Source organism: Vombatus ursinus, unplaced genomic scaffold, assembly GCF_900497805.2.
Source record: "Vombatus ursinus unplaced genomic scaffold, bare-nosed wombat genome assembly UNPS02014880.1, whole genome shotgun sequence".
NCBI lineage: Eukaryota > Metazoa > Chordata > Mammalia > Diprotodontia > Vombatidae > Vombatus > Vombatus ursinus.
In genome coordinates, this window is record NW_020954658.1 from 504101 (window position 1) to 521335 (window position 17235).

General features: G+C 34.5%; 1 protein-coding gene and 1 pseudogene across 1 annotated transcript; both read left to right on the forward strand.

Annotated features, from left to right (window-relative positions):
* The first annotated feature begins 3185 nt into the window (after window positions 1-3185).
* Window positions 3186-4127, forward strand: LOC114028414 (annotated as a pseudogene).
* An 11850-nt stretch (window positions 4128-15977) lies between these two features.
* On the forward strand, window positions 15978-16916 carry LOC114028359 (olfactory receptor 4K3-like). Its single transcript, XM_027842608.1, has one exon. It carries the CDS (start codon window positions 15978-15980, stop codon window positions 16914-16916), a length of 939 nt encoding a protein of 312 aa, XP_027698409.1.
* The last annotated feature ends 319 nt before the right edge of the window (window positions 16917-17235 follow it).

The window sequence follows — 17235 nt, forward strand, 5'->3', positions numbered from 1 at the left end:
TTTATGCATTGAGGCAGGCATTTGCCAATATCTCTATTTATAAATATCCTAATACCTCTATTTATAAACTAGTCCCAAAAATGTGACAAGAGCAGATGATGAGAAAACACTTGTAGCTGATTGGGGTAGGACAGAAATCAAAGAAAGTTTTATGGACTATTTGGCACCTGGGCTAGGTTTTGAAGGAAAAAGAAGAATTTTAGAAGATACAAGTGTGGAAAGACCATATTCAATGCATGGAATATAGAAGGGTCATCCCATCCAAACACACAGTTGGAGTGGACGCAGGTTTTAAAATATTGCTCATTAAGGGATTTTTTTAGTTAGATAGAACTCTTCTCTCTCACTTTGAATTTCCAAAGGACTCAGTGCCAGATGTTTCTTCAAATTTGGTGATCCTCAAAGACACTAAGAAGTCCCAGAGGACTATACTATATTGATTCTTTCTATGAACCCTGACCTGTCTTGCCTAGAATACAGAGAAGGGAGTTTTCCTGACCAGGGACCATTCCCTGAAGTGAATATATATGTCATACTGAGGAAGATTCTCTTTGTTACATCATAGTCTCCAGCCTGGTTATATTCCCTTCGTTGCTCACAGACTCAAACCAGAAGAGGGAAAACAGAATTTGTCACCAAATGAAAAGTCTTTAGTGAGAGAGGCATTGAATATGGTAAGCTCTTTCCTGTCCTCTCTGATTTTCTGCAATTTTTTCTAATTCTTTCCTGTTTCCCTCTCTTCTTTATCTTAACATAATTTAAGGGTATCACCTTTAGATTCTACTTCCAAATACACGGGGCTCAGAGTTTACGCCAAGTCATGCTATTCCTTGGAAATTTCAGAGTTTCTTCTCCTAATTTAATTCAGGAAATCAGCCTTCTGTGTAGCCACAGCTATGGCTCTCAAACCATTTCAAAACCTCAAACCTACTTATTCTTCAGAGTCCTCTCTAAAATTTTTGGTTTTGTACATGATTATTTTCTCAGTTCACTTTATATCAGCAGTTTGTAGCTCTTAAGGCATAAATGACAGGCAGGTGAATGGGATGGATGAACAAAGAGTTTTCCAGATTAGAGGAAAGTTGGGTTTTGGGTTCATTGGCAAAACAGAAACAGGACAAGTCTGAGTAATAACAGGGAGGGAAACTAAGGGAAGTGGAAAAAAGTCTCAGATAGTTATTATGATATGGGGACTTGGCTCTATAACACTGAGATCTAGAAATTATATGTGTGTGTGTGTGTATGTGTGTCTGTGTCTGTGTGTAAGTCACAGTAACACATACGTGGAAAAAACATACATACATAGAAGTAACCTCAGATCATGTAATCTAAACCCCTCATTTTAGATCTTAGGAGACTGAGATCTAGGAAAGATGTGTGACTTTCCCAAGGTTACCTTGGTATTAAGCAGCAGAGGCATTATTTGAATCGAAGTCTTCTGACTTTGACTCAGAACCAGTTCTTTTTCCACTATAATAAGTTGCTCCCCTAAATGTCCTTGATATAGCAATGCAAATGAGAAAAGCCATAGCTTTGATCCAATTTCTGCTATTTTCCTATTTCACTACTTTACTATTTTAATAGTTTTCATTCTTTTTTGGGGGGGGGGGGCAGATGAGGCAGGAAAATGTTCCTGAATTTACAGAATTATGTAGTTAACACTCCTGGTAAACATAGAGATCTATCTCTTTTGGGTACAACCTGCTTAGGTTCTCCAAAAGTAAAAGGAAAGGCTGCCTATTTAGTTTTCTTTCTTAGGTCTTTATAAAGCTAATCACAAGAAAGCAGTAAAACAAAGACAGGTATGATTGTTAAACTATTTGAGAGAAGATTGCTTATTTATAGTCAATAAGGTTTTGTATAGGGTTAGGTGCACAGAACATGGAAAACTAGAGGCAAAAGATAGATCATGTATTCCATCCCCTCTTAGCATCAGTAAGGAAACTGAATTGCAGAAGAGGTAAGGGAATTGCCTTGGGTCACCTGGCTAGTTAGTGGTAGAATTGTTATTAGAATCCAAGCAGACTAAATAGCCATCCAGGGTTCTTTCCATATTATTATACTACTTCTTGGTAGCAGTGTGTAAAATTCTTTCTTTATAGGGTAACTGTAACATGCTATACCAATGTAAGTTATCATCACCGAAACTCAAAAATGTATCTAGTCTGGATATATCCAACATCCTGATTTCTATTCATGCTTCATGTGGGCACAAGTCTGAATACATACCATAAAGTATCATTCATTAAAACTAATGGCACTAAGGTTAGTCTGGAAAAGGAAAACTATTTTTTTAAAAGAGAAAATAGTATTTTTAAGTATAAAAAATCATGGGAAAAAACAATAAAATATCAAATGGTATGACAATGAGAAATCTTCAACATCCATTTTAAAGAATTAATAGCAAAGGTTAGTACATTGGTAGTACATACATGTTAATAGCTTTGGAGGGGATTAAAAATAACATATTTTCACTAATAAGTTAAATGTTCTTTCCCTATTGTTTTTTACAATTTAGTTTACACACAAATTATTTTTCATGGATGGTTCTTAATTCAATTCAGTCCTATTCCTGAATAATTTATTGAAAATTGGAAATGAGGACAATCAAAATTAATAAGGTAGTATAGCTGCATGAAAAGAGCACTGGACTAATTATCAGGAGATTTGGGCTCCATTGTTTACTAACTTGGAGGTATTGAATAAGTCAAGAGTCCTCACTTGTCATTTCTCTAAAATGAGGAAGTCAGTAATCTGATAGTGTGGCTTCCTACTTTGGAAACCCCTTACACAGTACAGATAAGTATTTTCATGTTAAAAAAATTAATATCTTCTCCCACTGTCCTCTTTCTTCTCTTTTTCCTTCTCTCTTTCCTTTCTCCTGTTGTCTTTCTTTTGCTACCTCTCCTCCCTATTACTCTCCATCTCTTCATCTCCCTCTTCTTTTCTCTCTCTCTCTCCATCCCTCTTACTTTCCTTCTCCTTCTCTCTGGATGTATCTGTTTAAGTGATAGATAGCTCTAAGATGGAGGAATAATTCTAACAGGTTACATAGGTATCAATATATTTATGTGGAGAGATACTTATTTTAGAGGCAAAGATTGAAAATTAAGCCCTCTTTTCCACTTCAACAAAATTGTCTTTTTTCTTATTCTTTCCAGGAAATTTTCTAGTAAATATTGAACTGAATGGATGAAGCAAATAATTCTATGGTGTCAGAATTTGTGCTACTGGGGCTTTGTGACTCTGCAGAGCTGCAAGTCTTCTTGTTTTTATTGTTTTCCATGCTTTACTTGATCATCATGTTAAGCAACATCCTGATTATTCTCTCAGTCATCAGTGATCCTAATCTCCACTCTTCTATGTATTTCTTGTTGGCTAACCTTTCTTTTGTTGATTTGTGGCTTTCCTCAGTCACAACATCAAAGATGATCATAGACTTTCTCAGAGAAAGCAAGACCATCTCCTTTGGGGGCTGCATGTGCCAGATCTGCTTTGGGCATTTTGTTGGAGGGGGTGAGATGGTGCTGCTCGTGGTCATGGTTTATGACCGCTATGTAGCCATATGCAAGCCACTTCACTATGCAATCATCATGGGCCAGCAAAGATGAATTTGGCTTATAGTGATTTTGTGGACTATGGGGTTTGTGCATTCAATCAGTCAACTGGCTATGGTCATAGATTTGCCATTCTATGGCCCTAGAGAGATGGACAGCTTTTTTTGTGACCTCCCACTGGTGATTGAGCTTGTGTGCATGGATACTTATGTCTTAGGACTAATTGTGAATGCTGATAGTGGAATTCTTGCCTTGATTTGCTTCTTTTTCTTGCTAATCTCTTACACCCATATCCTACTCACTGTCTGTCATCACTCTATGGATAGGGCAGCCAAGGCATTATCAACCTGTACTGCCCACATTATGGTTGTAGTGATATTTTTTGTACCCTTCTTCTTCATCTATCTGTGGCCACTTACCATCACCTCAGTGAACAAGTTTCTTGCAGTGTTTTACATAGTCTTTACACCTCTGTTGAACCCTGCCATATATACCCTGAGAAACAAAGAGATGAAGCTTGCTCTTAGGAAACTGGGAAGTCAATATGTGAATTTGAAGTGGAATTCTTAGATGTTTCTTTTATTGGAACACTTATATTGAAATATTGAAATTATTTACTGTTGAGGGTGAAACCATTCTTCCAGCCACCCAGGCTTGTAATATAGATGTTGCTCTTGAGTCCTTATTTTCTCTCATTCTCTATATCCAATCTATTGCTAAATCCTGTCATTTTTTTCCTTTGTATCATCAGTTTTTTACACTCCCTTCTCTGAAGCTGTCAACACTCTGGTGTAGGTCCTTATCATTTCACTCCTGGACTGTTGCAATAATCCCTCAGTCAATAAACATTTAAGCATCTATTGAGTGCCAGACATTGTGCTAAGCACTGGGAATAAAGAGATAAAAGACAGTCTCACTTTCAAGGAGCTCATAGTCTAGTTGGGGAGACAATACACAAAGAACTATGTACACATAAGTTATATATGAGATAAATCAGAAATGATCAATGGAGGGAAGGTAGTAGACTTAAAGGGGTTAATAAAGATTCCATATAGAAGGTACTATCAACAACCATATGCAAAATGTTCCAAGTCACTAAAAATAATATGCAAATTCAATGAACTATGAGGCCCTACCTCACACCCAGAAAATTCATGAAGATGACTAAAAAAGGAAATGATAATTGTTGGTCAGGTTGTGGGTGGAGACATACTAATGTCACTTGGTAGAGCTTTGAAGTGGTCCAAACCAACTGGAAAGCCAGTTGGAACTATTCCCAAGTAATAACTAAACTTTTGTGCATATTTTGACCTAGTAATATCATGATTTAGTTTATACTATGAGGAGATCAAAGAAAAAGTAGAAGACCTATATGTACTGAGGTATTTATAGCAAAACTTTTAATTTTAGCAAAGAATAGAAAACAAAATGGCAGCCTGTTAATTGGGGAATGGTTGAATAAATTGCAACACATGAGTTTAATGGATGGATATGATTATGGTGCACTAAGAAATAACAAAAGAAATTGATTCAGAAAAACCTATTGGGACATTACATATTGATATAAAATGAAATGAGAACAATTTATACAGTAACAACATTACAAAGAAAACAACTGTGAAAGTTTTTTGAACTATAATCAACACAATCAGTGATGTCTGAAAGACTAATGATTTATCTGCCCCTTGCCAGAGAGGGAATGAAGTAGAGTTGGAGAATGAAATATAAATTTTTCAGACATGACCAATTAATGAATTTGTTTTGCAAGACTATTTGAGGGAGAGCAGCAGATATTTGCTCTGGGATGAAGAGTATGATTGTGATACTAAAAAAGAAGAAAAGAAAGAAATAACATTATTTAATCATTAAAATACACAGAGCAGATCATGAAGAAGTTCAGAAATATGTACATATAAGAGTGGGAGTGTTGGAGTTAGCAGGTTTATACTTTAAAATTTTATACAATGAAGATTCATTATTTTATATGAAGTTCTTTTTTAATCCTTTTTTTGAATAAGGAAATGTTCATCGTAGATCATAATAAAGAAAAGGAAAAAATTAAGAATAAAATAAAAATAATATATAGTCAGTGGTATGCTCGTAAATGTTTAGCAACCGGCTCAAACATAACAACAACAGCAGCAGCAACAACATGATCAACATATACGTGACACAATTTAAAGTTTAATCTGCACTGTTACCATGTTCTCCATCACTTTTAAAAATTTAAACAATCATCAAAACAATAAATCCATCCTTGATGTGTAGTAATTTCTGATTTCAGAGGTCTAAATGCTTACCCTGATGATTTAAAAATCAGTTCCTGAAAGCTGATTCGAGCTGACTCTACCACATTCCTGTGCATAGTCAAAAATATTTAAGAACATTTAATAATGTCATAATATTGGATACTTACCATCTTTAAACTACATAGGAGGAAAAGCTTTCAAGATATAGCAATCGAGCAAAAACAACCAAACACCCGAGAAATATGTGGCAATGGGATGAGATATATTTCATCCTTGTTATTCCATCTTCTAATAGAGTTGTTCCAAAGATGCTTTCAGTGTGTCTACAGATGATGGATCTATACCACAATATTCATTCAATCACAAAAAGCAGTTATTAACTACACCCACATCATAGTCCACAGAACAAAAAATATAAAAGAATAATAGAACACAAGATATAAACACAGGGTATTACATATATAGTAATATGATTGAAACTTGTCCTTGAACCATTTTTATGCAAATCCCTTAAAATGATGGGAATAATGGAATGATAATGATGATGATGATGATGATGATATTTGTAGTAATTCAAAGTTTTTGTGAGTAAAGTGACTTATACATCTTAAAATGTTAGGAGCACTTTCTTAAATATATTCGAAGGAATGTCACATGCAACTGGGAAATAAGAAATACAGGAAACGGGGTACAGAAATCTATCCTGATCTACAGGAAAATAGAAGGGGAAGGGGATAAGAGAAAGGGGGGGGAGAGATAGAAGGGAATGCGGACTAGGGGAAGGCATATTCAGAATGCATGCCATCTTGGGGTGGGGGGAGGGGAGAGATGGGGTGAAAATGTGGAACTCAAAACCTTCAGAAAGTAAATGTTGAAAACTAAAAATAAATAAATTTATTAATAAAAAATAAAAAAGGAGGCATAAAAATATCTCAAGTATAGATGTAAAAACCTATAGTTAAGTGAAGAAGTATTTATTTTTTACAAGAATGTTGATTTATGAAGCAAAAAACTCACTGTATTGAGATTAATAGACTTAGCTTCTTAGCTTTGTCCATAATCAGATATGTAAATTTGGGTAAGATATCTAGCTTCCCTTTTCAATAATATTGGGAAAGTAATTCAAGCCTCTCTGAACCTCATCATCTCACCTATAAAATGATTTGATAATATTATATGACTTCTCTTACCCTTTGACAATAGATATTATATTGGTCTAATATGGATGGGTAATTCCTTTAAATGATAATAGATATTTTCCAGGAGACTTTGAATTTTTCTAGGGATTGAAGAAACCACATAATGTCATCTAGCTTAGAAATATGTACAGAATGTTACCTTCCTATACAGTGGTAACCTTTCATCAACTTGAATTCTGTGCTGGAGCTGCCCCATCTCAGTGTCAAATGCCTCTGTTGAGCATAGATGTCTATGTTTTATAATTTGCTTGTTATTTATGATATGAGGGTTATTGAATGGGGCTATTATTATTGAACTAGATTGTTTTTAAGGTTGTTTATACCTCTGAAATTCTGTGGGTCACTCACACAGGGTTGCTAAAGGAAGAAAGCTTAACAGAGAGAAAATCTTTTGCCAGGCAGATAGGCCATAAATTGGAGGAGAATCAGAGAAATAGCTGCAAAGATATGTAAGGAAAGGATAAAACAGCTCAGTTCATTGCACTTGACCTGAAAACTTTTTAACTCACCTAGCATGCATGATTTTAGGCTAGTTATTTCTGCATATACCAGAGGATGACCTTACATATTTCTTAGGGAAGTCTTGAGAAATTTTGTATGCCTCCTGGGAAATTGAGTTGGGTTGCTAATGTATAGTATGTCTGATTTTATTTTGACTATAATGAGCTACTTGCTGAATTAAATAAAAAAGAACTGAAATTTACGGTAAGAGATGGGCAATATTCAAGAAGAGTGTCATTGATGTGACAGTAATACTGTGGTAGTTCTATTAGAGTTATAAATGGGGAAAGTGGAGGGTAAAGACTCTCACAAATAAAAGGGGAAGTATCATGAATCATGCCCTTCTTATATCTTATTTGGGAGCCATAGGAGGGGAGATGGTGCAAAAATCTGCTTGCCTACCTATGTAACACTCTAACTTTCACAGACAATGTCATTGAATATCTACCACATTTTCATCTCTACCCTAGATTTTAGGCTAATCTCACCCCTAAACTGAGGGAACACAAGAAGTCATCCACCAGTACATTATGGCACTGTTTTGATGCAGTCTTGCTCTTGAACTTGTTCCCTTGTGCAGTAAATTGTCCCTTGTCTTGTTCTGCTGTGATTAAACCCCTATTTGTTATGTAGGAATCAAAATTAGTCTGTGTCATATATTTCCCCATCACCTTGCCTTCAATTAAGTTCAAACCAATACAGTACTATAGTATGTTATTTATTGATATATAGTTTTTTCCAGAATGTTTTTCTGGTATGTAATCAAAATATATATTCCCTACTTCTGGCACCCAGGTGTCCAAATGGGTCCACATCTCTCAAAGACTGAATAAAAATAGGTAGATGATAGATAGATAAAAAACTGATATAATTTACACTGATAAAATCCATATCAGTTCTGATGCTAATCATTTCACAATGACAAAGATTTTGGTGTCAAGAACTTTCTTTTCTGGGTCTTCAGAAGCTATGGCTGTACCACCTGCAGGAAAGTTACCAAACTGCATCTCCGCATGGTGTCCTTTCTAAGAATGATGGCTGCAGGCATTGAACTAGAAGAATGATTATTCCAAAGGCTTTTGGGTAATGGATCTTGGGTTGGATAGGGAGGTTGGGCAAAAAAAGACTTGAAAATAGAAGATAAACAAGAGATATCAGTCATATCCTATCTCTGGACTTGCTTGAGATTCTAGAATCTGCTGGGATTGATTGTTTCTTTTTTTTTTAAATATATAACTAAGTAATTTATTTTTAGTTTTCAACATTCACTTCCATAGGATTTTGAGTGACAAATTTTCTCCCTCTCCATTTTCTCCTCCCTCCCCAAGACAGCATGTGATCTGATATAAGCTATACTTATATATTCTTATTAAACATATTTTCACATTAGTCATGATGTAAAGAAGAATTAAAACTATTGGGAGGAGCCATGAGAAAGAAGAAACAAAAGAAAACAACAAAAGAAAAGGAATGCAAATAGTATGCTTCCATCTTCATCATTCAGACTCCAAAATTCTTTCTCTGGATGTGGATAGTATTTTCCATCATGAGTCCTTTGGAGTTGTATTGCCTTGCTAAGAAGAGATGAGTCTATCAAAGTCAGTCATTGCACAATGTGGCTGTCACTGTGTACAACATTCTCCTGGTTCTCCTCATTTTACTCAGCATCAGTTCACATAAGTCTTTCTGGGTTTTTCTGAAGTCTGCCTGCTCATCATTTCTTATGGCACAATAGTATTGCATTCCATTCATATACCACAACTTATTCAGCCATTCCCCAATTGATGGACATCTCCTCATTTTGCCATTCTTTGCCACCACAAAGAGATCTGCTATAAATATTTTGTATATATGGGTCCTTTTCCAATTTTTATGATATCTTTGAGATAGAGACCTAGAAGTGGTATAGTGAAAGGGTAAGAACAACTTTATAACACTTTGGCTTTAGTTCCAAATTGCTCTCCAACAATGCATCAGTGTTCCATTTTTCCCACATATTCTCCAACATTTATCATTGTCCTGTTTTGTCATGTTAGCCAATCTGATATGTGTGATGTGGCAAATCAAGTTATTTTGATTTGCATTTCTCTAATCAATAGTCATTTAGAGCATTTTTTTCATATGACTATAGATAGCTTTAATTTCTTCTTCTGAAAATTGCCTGTTAATATCCTTTGATCATTTATCCATTGGGAAATGACTTGTATTCTTATAAATGGGTCTTGTCTTTATCAAGATCCAAGGAAAGATAGTGATCAATGTACTGGTATTTTTTTGATTTTCTGTCTTTTTCTCTATTTGCCATGCCATTTCATCTAGGCTAGCTTGCTTCCTATGTGGAGGATAATTGATTGGAAGTTTATGAGGATGGTTGGTCACTTCTCCACAGGAGTAATTTCCCAAAATTAAGGCCAAGAGACCTTGGTTTGAAGTAAAACTGAAAGGCTGGTGCTGCTGCCATTCCCAGGGCTTCTATGCTTATCTGTCTGTTGGTCATTAATCATTGCTAGTGAAGATGAGGAAGGTGGCTCCTTTTGCATAATGATTAATCCCCTCAATGATTGTCATGTGGAGCTGAGTTGGAAGCAAGTCTGGTGGGTTGGGGGACACTACTATTCCCAAAGCTTTACATCCCACCATCACCATCCGTATACCCCTATTACTCAATGGAACTCTCCGAGACTGGATTTATTTTTCTGGCCTTGTTCCCAAATTGTTTCTTAAGCTGAAAAAAATCCTTTTCAAAGTTGAGAGAAGGGCAAAGTTTCAGAGATTTTCACATCTGACAGCCTTCAAGGGTCTATGAAATTATACTCCGGTGGGACAAAAAGTACAACCCAAATCATTATATCTAAAAATGGATGTTACATTCCAGCACATAGCATTTAGAATGCACTTAGTATGAAAACACAGAGGATTGCTAAAACACATGCAAAAAATAAATTTTACTTACAAGAGATTTGGAGAAAAATCAGTATTCAGTAATGTTGAAATCCCTTAAATAAAACCTTTCATGAGTCCCTTAAATTAATACTAATTATGTTATGAACTGCTCAGATTAGTAATTTTTAGTTTTGTAGTCAGTTGATTGTAGGGAATTTTAGACATATGATATGTAAGTTATACTTGACTTATGACTGATTACCAATTCATAGGCAGGTTCACTTGTTGGAGATTACCAGTTTGCCTAGCTGGTATATAATCTGTTACTTTTGATTTACTCAATCTTTTTCTGCAATATATGCCACAACAACAAATTGCAATGAAACCTCACAAATAAAATCAACTTGTTGCCAGAAACACAATATACAAACAATCTAATTCAATTAAAATTTTTAATTGCCCATTATGAATATGATCTCATGCTGGGCACTAAGGATGCAAACACAATAAAAAAAAATCCTACAGTCACTACTTTCAAGAATCTGACAATATAAATTGGATGAAACAATATGGCATGCATACTGCAAGTAAAAAATGATAAGTATAAAACACTCTTAGTGGTGATATTTGGAATTTTAGAAGATAAACCCTTCTTTCAACTTTTGGTGACAGAGGGTGATGATCAGGAAAGTCTTGTTGAAAGAGACTGTACCTGAGAGGTGGCTTGAAGAAAGAGAAAGATTCTAACAAATAGGAGATGTGGAGGAAGTACATTCCAGGGACAAAATACAGAAGAGACATTCAGCAAAAGAACTTCTCAAATTAGTGCTTGTTTGGGGCTTTCTATTTAAATTCAGTTGTTCTTGGTCTTGAATTTTGAGAGATGATTTGCTAGGTGATACTATCAACTTAAGGAGCCTTAGGGATAAAGGGGTCTCAGAGGACTAAAGGATATGCCTCTTTTCCATGAACCTTATGCCCTCTTCTCTGTAGAACACAATGTGGGAAGTTCCCTGATTTACCACAGGGACTACATTACTTCCCTGAAGTGAATATAATTCACTACTACACCAAGTACAATGGTCATTCAAAGATCAACGGTCTCTACTAGAAAGATTAGATGCCCATCATTCTCCACAAACTTGTAACCAAAGGAGAAATCACTGACTGAGAGACTGCATGTGGTAAGTCATTTCTGTTTTTTTTTTTTTTTTTACCCGTATAGTTATTTCCCTTCTCTCTTCCTCTCTTACCAGGGACATAGGACAGAGTTTTAGAATGTTGAGCGTATGAAACAGTACAAAAATACAATTTTAGAAGAGAGAAGAAAAGTTTGGTTCATTTTCCTTTACTTTGCTTTTCCCACTTTGTTATTTCCAAAGTTTCCACCTTTTTTGATGTGAGAGGAAAGGGAGGGTTTTGCCTGTATTCACAGAATTGTAAAATTAATTATACTAGGTATCACAGAGAGAATCATTTTTCTTCAGTAAAACTTACCTAGTCTTTCCAGTATAAAGGAGATAGATTAAACTTATGATTTTGCTTTTTAGAGTTTTAACCAATCCCATTTTAAATAAAGCAATGAAAGAAAATGAGAGGAAATTATTGATCTTTTTGAGAGCTCATTTATTTTGAGTACCCCCACAGAACATAGTATATTTGAAAATACTGCATAATTTCATAGAATCATAGATTTTTAGAGCTAGAAGGCCTTTTTATTTATTTATTTATTTATTAATCCATTCCCTTTTTATCTCCACCCCTGAATTATGGATGAAGGAATTTAAATCAAGAGATGCTAAATGTAACATAATTCTTTAGTAAGAGAGTCAGGAATAGAACTGTGACCAGCTTTATCCTCATCCAAAGGACATTCCAGTCCACCATACTACTGCCCAGTTTTTAATAAATCCTTGCTAATGGTAGCCATCTCTGGGTGGGTGGGGGAGAGAAGAAAAGAAACAAAAAGGAAAGAAATGTACATTATAGATTTATTATATATTTAAAAGGAATAGCAAGTTGTACATAACAGATTTGCAGTTTCATACATAATCATCCTTTTTTTTTTTTTGATTATACCATGTTATGGAAATGCTTGTTTTACTCCATAAATAAAAATGAAATAAATAAAATTAAAAATAAAATAAAAAATGCTTTTTAGTGTGACTTAATCCTTTGTATCTGGAAAGTGCTGTATAAATTAAAGGAAAAAAATTCCCTTCCATTTATTTCTTGTTTTCTTTCTGATATCTCAATTTCTCATATCTTGAAATCATTACAAAAGCAAAAAAGCCCAGAATTTTACTCATCTTTATGCATGAATATCCTTTAGGCCAGCCTAGATTAAGGAAAAATCTTAATGAGGGAATATTTTAAGACACACAGATTTCAATATTTTTTCAATATTTCCAACTATTTTAAATATTCAACAGTAGTATGGATTTGAGTATTTTTCCTAGCTTGAATATTGGAAATGGAGTTAGAAAGTACTGTGAAGAAATTTTTAGCAACATTTAATCAATAAATATTTGTTAAGTGCCTACAGTGCCAGGCTTCTGTGCTGAGCAGCAAAACATCCCAGGGACTTGTTTAAGGAATAAATAACAACGGTAAAATATTCCAAATTATAAATATTAGGAGGCCCCAAACAACTTGAAAACAATAAATTTTCTTAATTAAGTGAATTATTGCTTCTCTAAAATCCATTTCTACATTAATTTGCTAAAAATATTCTTTTTTCATAGCTGGGGCATAGATGATTTTTGACCATGCTTGTTGTAAGTATTGCCAATTGTGTATGATGATGAAACAATGAACTTGGGTGGAAAGAGCACTAGGTTAAATCACAGGAAAACCAAATCTGAGTCCTATGATCATCACTTTCAATGTGATGTTGAGCAAATCCCATCACTTCTCTGGGCCTTAGTTTCCATGCCTGAAAAAGAAAGATTTGGAGAATTTAGATTAAAATTTATTAAAGAACCTCTAATTTCTTCCATCTCTAAAATGCCATGATTCTCAATCTTCCCATTCTAAAAACTCCTCATACCTTACATAATAAGCATTTGTATGCAAAAAAATGTCTTCCTCTCAGGGGATTTAAGTCCATAGGTACATGACATCAAAACATTTCTTTTTAACTTAAAAAAATTCCTTCAACTTTATATCAACTGGAGAATATATTTTTGATGAGTTTTGAGGTCTCAAAGTATGAACATTTCCCTTTTAGTCAGTGCAAAATTCCCACCCCCCTCCCCTGAATGAACTCTCTTAATGGAAAGGCTAATTTTGCATAATAATTAAATTTATCTCTTTTTTTTTTAAAATCTCAGAATGAACTAGTTTAATCATGCAAAAACTTTCAATCATCACTTTGTCTTTTATCCTTATGATCTGAGGAGATTATTGATAGTTTAATGAACAGTGATGGCATCATTTTCCAGTGTTTCTCATAACAGCTAAGAGAGTTTTAATCAATCAATCACTCAATAGACATTTATTAATCATTTACTATGTACCAGACATTGTATTAAGTGTTGAGTTTCCTTTCAATGAATTTGTTGAACTGATGTCAATCACCTGGGTCTTAAGAAAGAAAACCTATTGGTGGCAAGGGTGGAAAAGAAGGTGATGGTAATAATGATGCAGTGAAGGTAAAGGTGCATAAAGAAATAGGGTTATGATAGCTAAGAAAGACATGGTTGTGCTTAATTTATCTTCCTGTGTGGATGTTTAGGTAGCTTTTTTTTTCCTTTTTGGTCCAGACCATCTGTGATTTAGTTGGTACAGGAACTCCCCTCCTCAGCAACAGTGTAGATTGGCACCTGCCTGCAGTTTATAGTCTTAGAACATTTCCTGAAGGACTGATAGGTTAAATGAAAACATGTAGTCATTAGGGTACTGAAGACTGTCCACTCTTGAAGGAAAAGTTTAGTCTGTTTCACTGGACAGTTGATGCACAGCTTCTCCTCCTCTCACAGATCAAAATATCATCATCAGGTCATATGGACCTGAAGCAAACTTAATATTATTTATTCTAACTATATCATTTTAGGCTAAGGAAACTGAGGACCAAGATAGTAAGTAATAGGAGTTTTGAGCTCCTCTGTTTCTGAAATTTTCTATTTATATCAAACTGCTACTGAATTAGGTCAATTAAATCCTAGAATTCCATTTAGTGATGTATTTTAATTATTGATTAGTCACATATTGGACACATTTCAGGATCATGTCAGGATCTTTATTCTGGTCAACCATCTAATGATTTTTTATTAAGTGCCTATTCTGAGCCAGTGAATACAACCATTACCATGCTGAAGCCTCAGATTGCGTTTTGGAGTTCTCTGATTAAGATGTTGGATTAAGACATTTATTTTGGATTTACATAGGAATCTTTGTGTAGCCCTTCTTGCCAAATCTGATTGTTGACTTCTCTTATTGGTTCTCGCTTGGAATCACAAAATCATCGAATGTTAAATATGGGTGGGATATTTGAGACATGAGCTATCTCAGAGGTTTCTCAACTGTTTATTTATTCTTTTTAATTCTTCTTGGCTTTTTTTTTTAGTATCCCTTGACTTTTAGCAAACCTTCACATACCCCCTATTCAATATGAAAGGAAATAAATTCTAGAATCTGCCATGCATAAGCATAAGACAAAATAAATATTTAATCATTCATAAAATTAATAATTATGGATTTAAACTTAACATTAAATTAAATTTAATAAAAGTAAAATAAATAATATTTTATTAACATACTTTTAGATAATGAAGTTGTTAAACATTTGTCACAACACAGTAAAATAAATCTGCATGAGCCATGATTTTATTTGTCCACCAACAATTTTATTGTCAGTATAGTTTTTGATATAAATATCTGCATATGATGTTCAGCCTCCAGTTTCTTTTTTGCCTTGTATTTGAGAACAGGATTGATAATCCTGATTCACAGAGAATAATTTTTAAAATTTACTGAAAGCTTCATGGAACATTTTTAAAATTAAGAACTCTTTTCCAAGTTTATGTCAAATATTTAACTTCATTGGTTGAATTAAAATTTGGAGTCTCTCCTTATCATTAGGGATCAATCAGATCATCTTTCACTTGGTGGATTTTTTTTTCTAGTTCATTTCGATAAGAACTTCTATTCAGACCTCATTCACTTAGTTTGATCAACTTTTTTTCAACTGTCTCTTTTTTTCCAGATGTTTTCTCTTTTCCAGCCTACCTCCACCTTTTTACCATTCCCTCTTCATCCATAATTTTTTTCAGTTAACACTATTACTTTTGAAATATTTCAATAGGGTAATATAGCTATTTTTTTTCAAATATTCCACATACATCTTTCACCAGATGCTCCTTTTCCTTTGGGGTATGTGCATCTCACATAGATTGGGAACCCCCAATCTCTCAAATCATATTGCCATATATATCATTGCAAGACTGGTTAAATGAACATAAGATGTGGTTTCATATTTATGTGGGAGAATATTTATTTGAGCATTAAAAGTAGAGAATTATGCTCTTTTACATTCTAATAAATATTACTCTCATTTTTTCCAGGAGGTTTATAGTAAAGATGAATGAATGGCTGAAGTAAATCATTCTACAGTGTCTGAGTTTGTGCTGTTGGGACTTTGTGATTCATGGGAACTTCAGGTTTTCTTTTTTCTTTTGATTTTGGTGCTCTACCTGGTCATTGTTTTAGGTAATATCTTTATTGTGGTTTTAGTTGTTACTGACTCTCATCTCCATTCTCCCATGTACTTCCTGTTGGCTAACCTTTCTTTTGTTGATTTGTTGCTTTCCTCAGTCACTACTCCAAAGATGATCACAGACTTGCTCAAGGAAAACAAAACCATCTCCTTTGAGGGCTGCATGTGTCAGATCCTCTTTGTGCATTTTGTTGGAGGAGGTGAGATGGTGCTGCTTGTGGCCATGGCTTATGACCGTTATGTAGCTATATGCAAACCACTCCACTACACATCCATCATGAGCCAAAGAAGATGCATTTGGCTTGTAATGATCTCATGGACTATTGGATTCATACACTCTATGAGTCAATTAGTTGTGATTGTAGATCTGCCTTTCTGTGGCCCTAGAGTAGTGAACAGTTTTTTCTGTGACATCCCACTGGTGATTGAGCTTGCCTGCATTGATTCCTATTCCCTGGGAATCTTGATGAATTCTGACAGTGGTGTTCTTGCTATGACATGCTTCATTGTCTTACTGATCTCCTATACTTACATTCTACTCACAGTCCGCCATTACTCCAAAGTTGGGGTATCCAAGGCACTCTCCACTTGCACTGCTCATATTATGGTGGTAGTATTATTCTTTGGACCCTGCATCTTTATCTATGTGTGGCCACTTAACATAACATCAGTGGACAAATTTCTTGCTGTGTTTTACTCAGTCATCACACCTCTCCTGAATCCAGCTATCTATACCTTCAGAAACAAAGAGATCAAAGTTTCCCTGAGAAGATTTAAAAATCAGTATGTGAAATCTAGGTGGAATTTGTAAGTGCTTTGTAATTAGAAATTCCATTTTTTATGTATCTCAGTAGATCAGTCAATGGCTGCAAATGTGTTGCACACAATTCCAGGTATTTGATTTGCAAATGAAAGTTGTCATATAAAATATGATAACATACAAAATTAGCATGTTGATAATCAAGTTCATCATTTATTGTGTCATTCATTGTTAGCTTATTATTTATTATTATATTATAATTTATAATTAATAATTGAATACATTAAATAAATATCTTACTCTAGAAATTTAATGCCCAAGTCTCCATGAGCAATGCTCCATAATGACTCGTTTTCATGCCTCCAGAAAA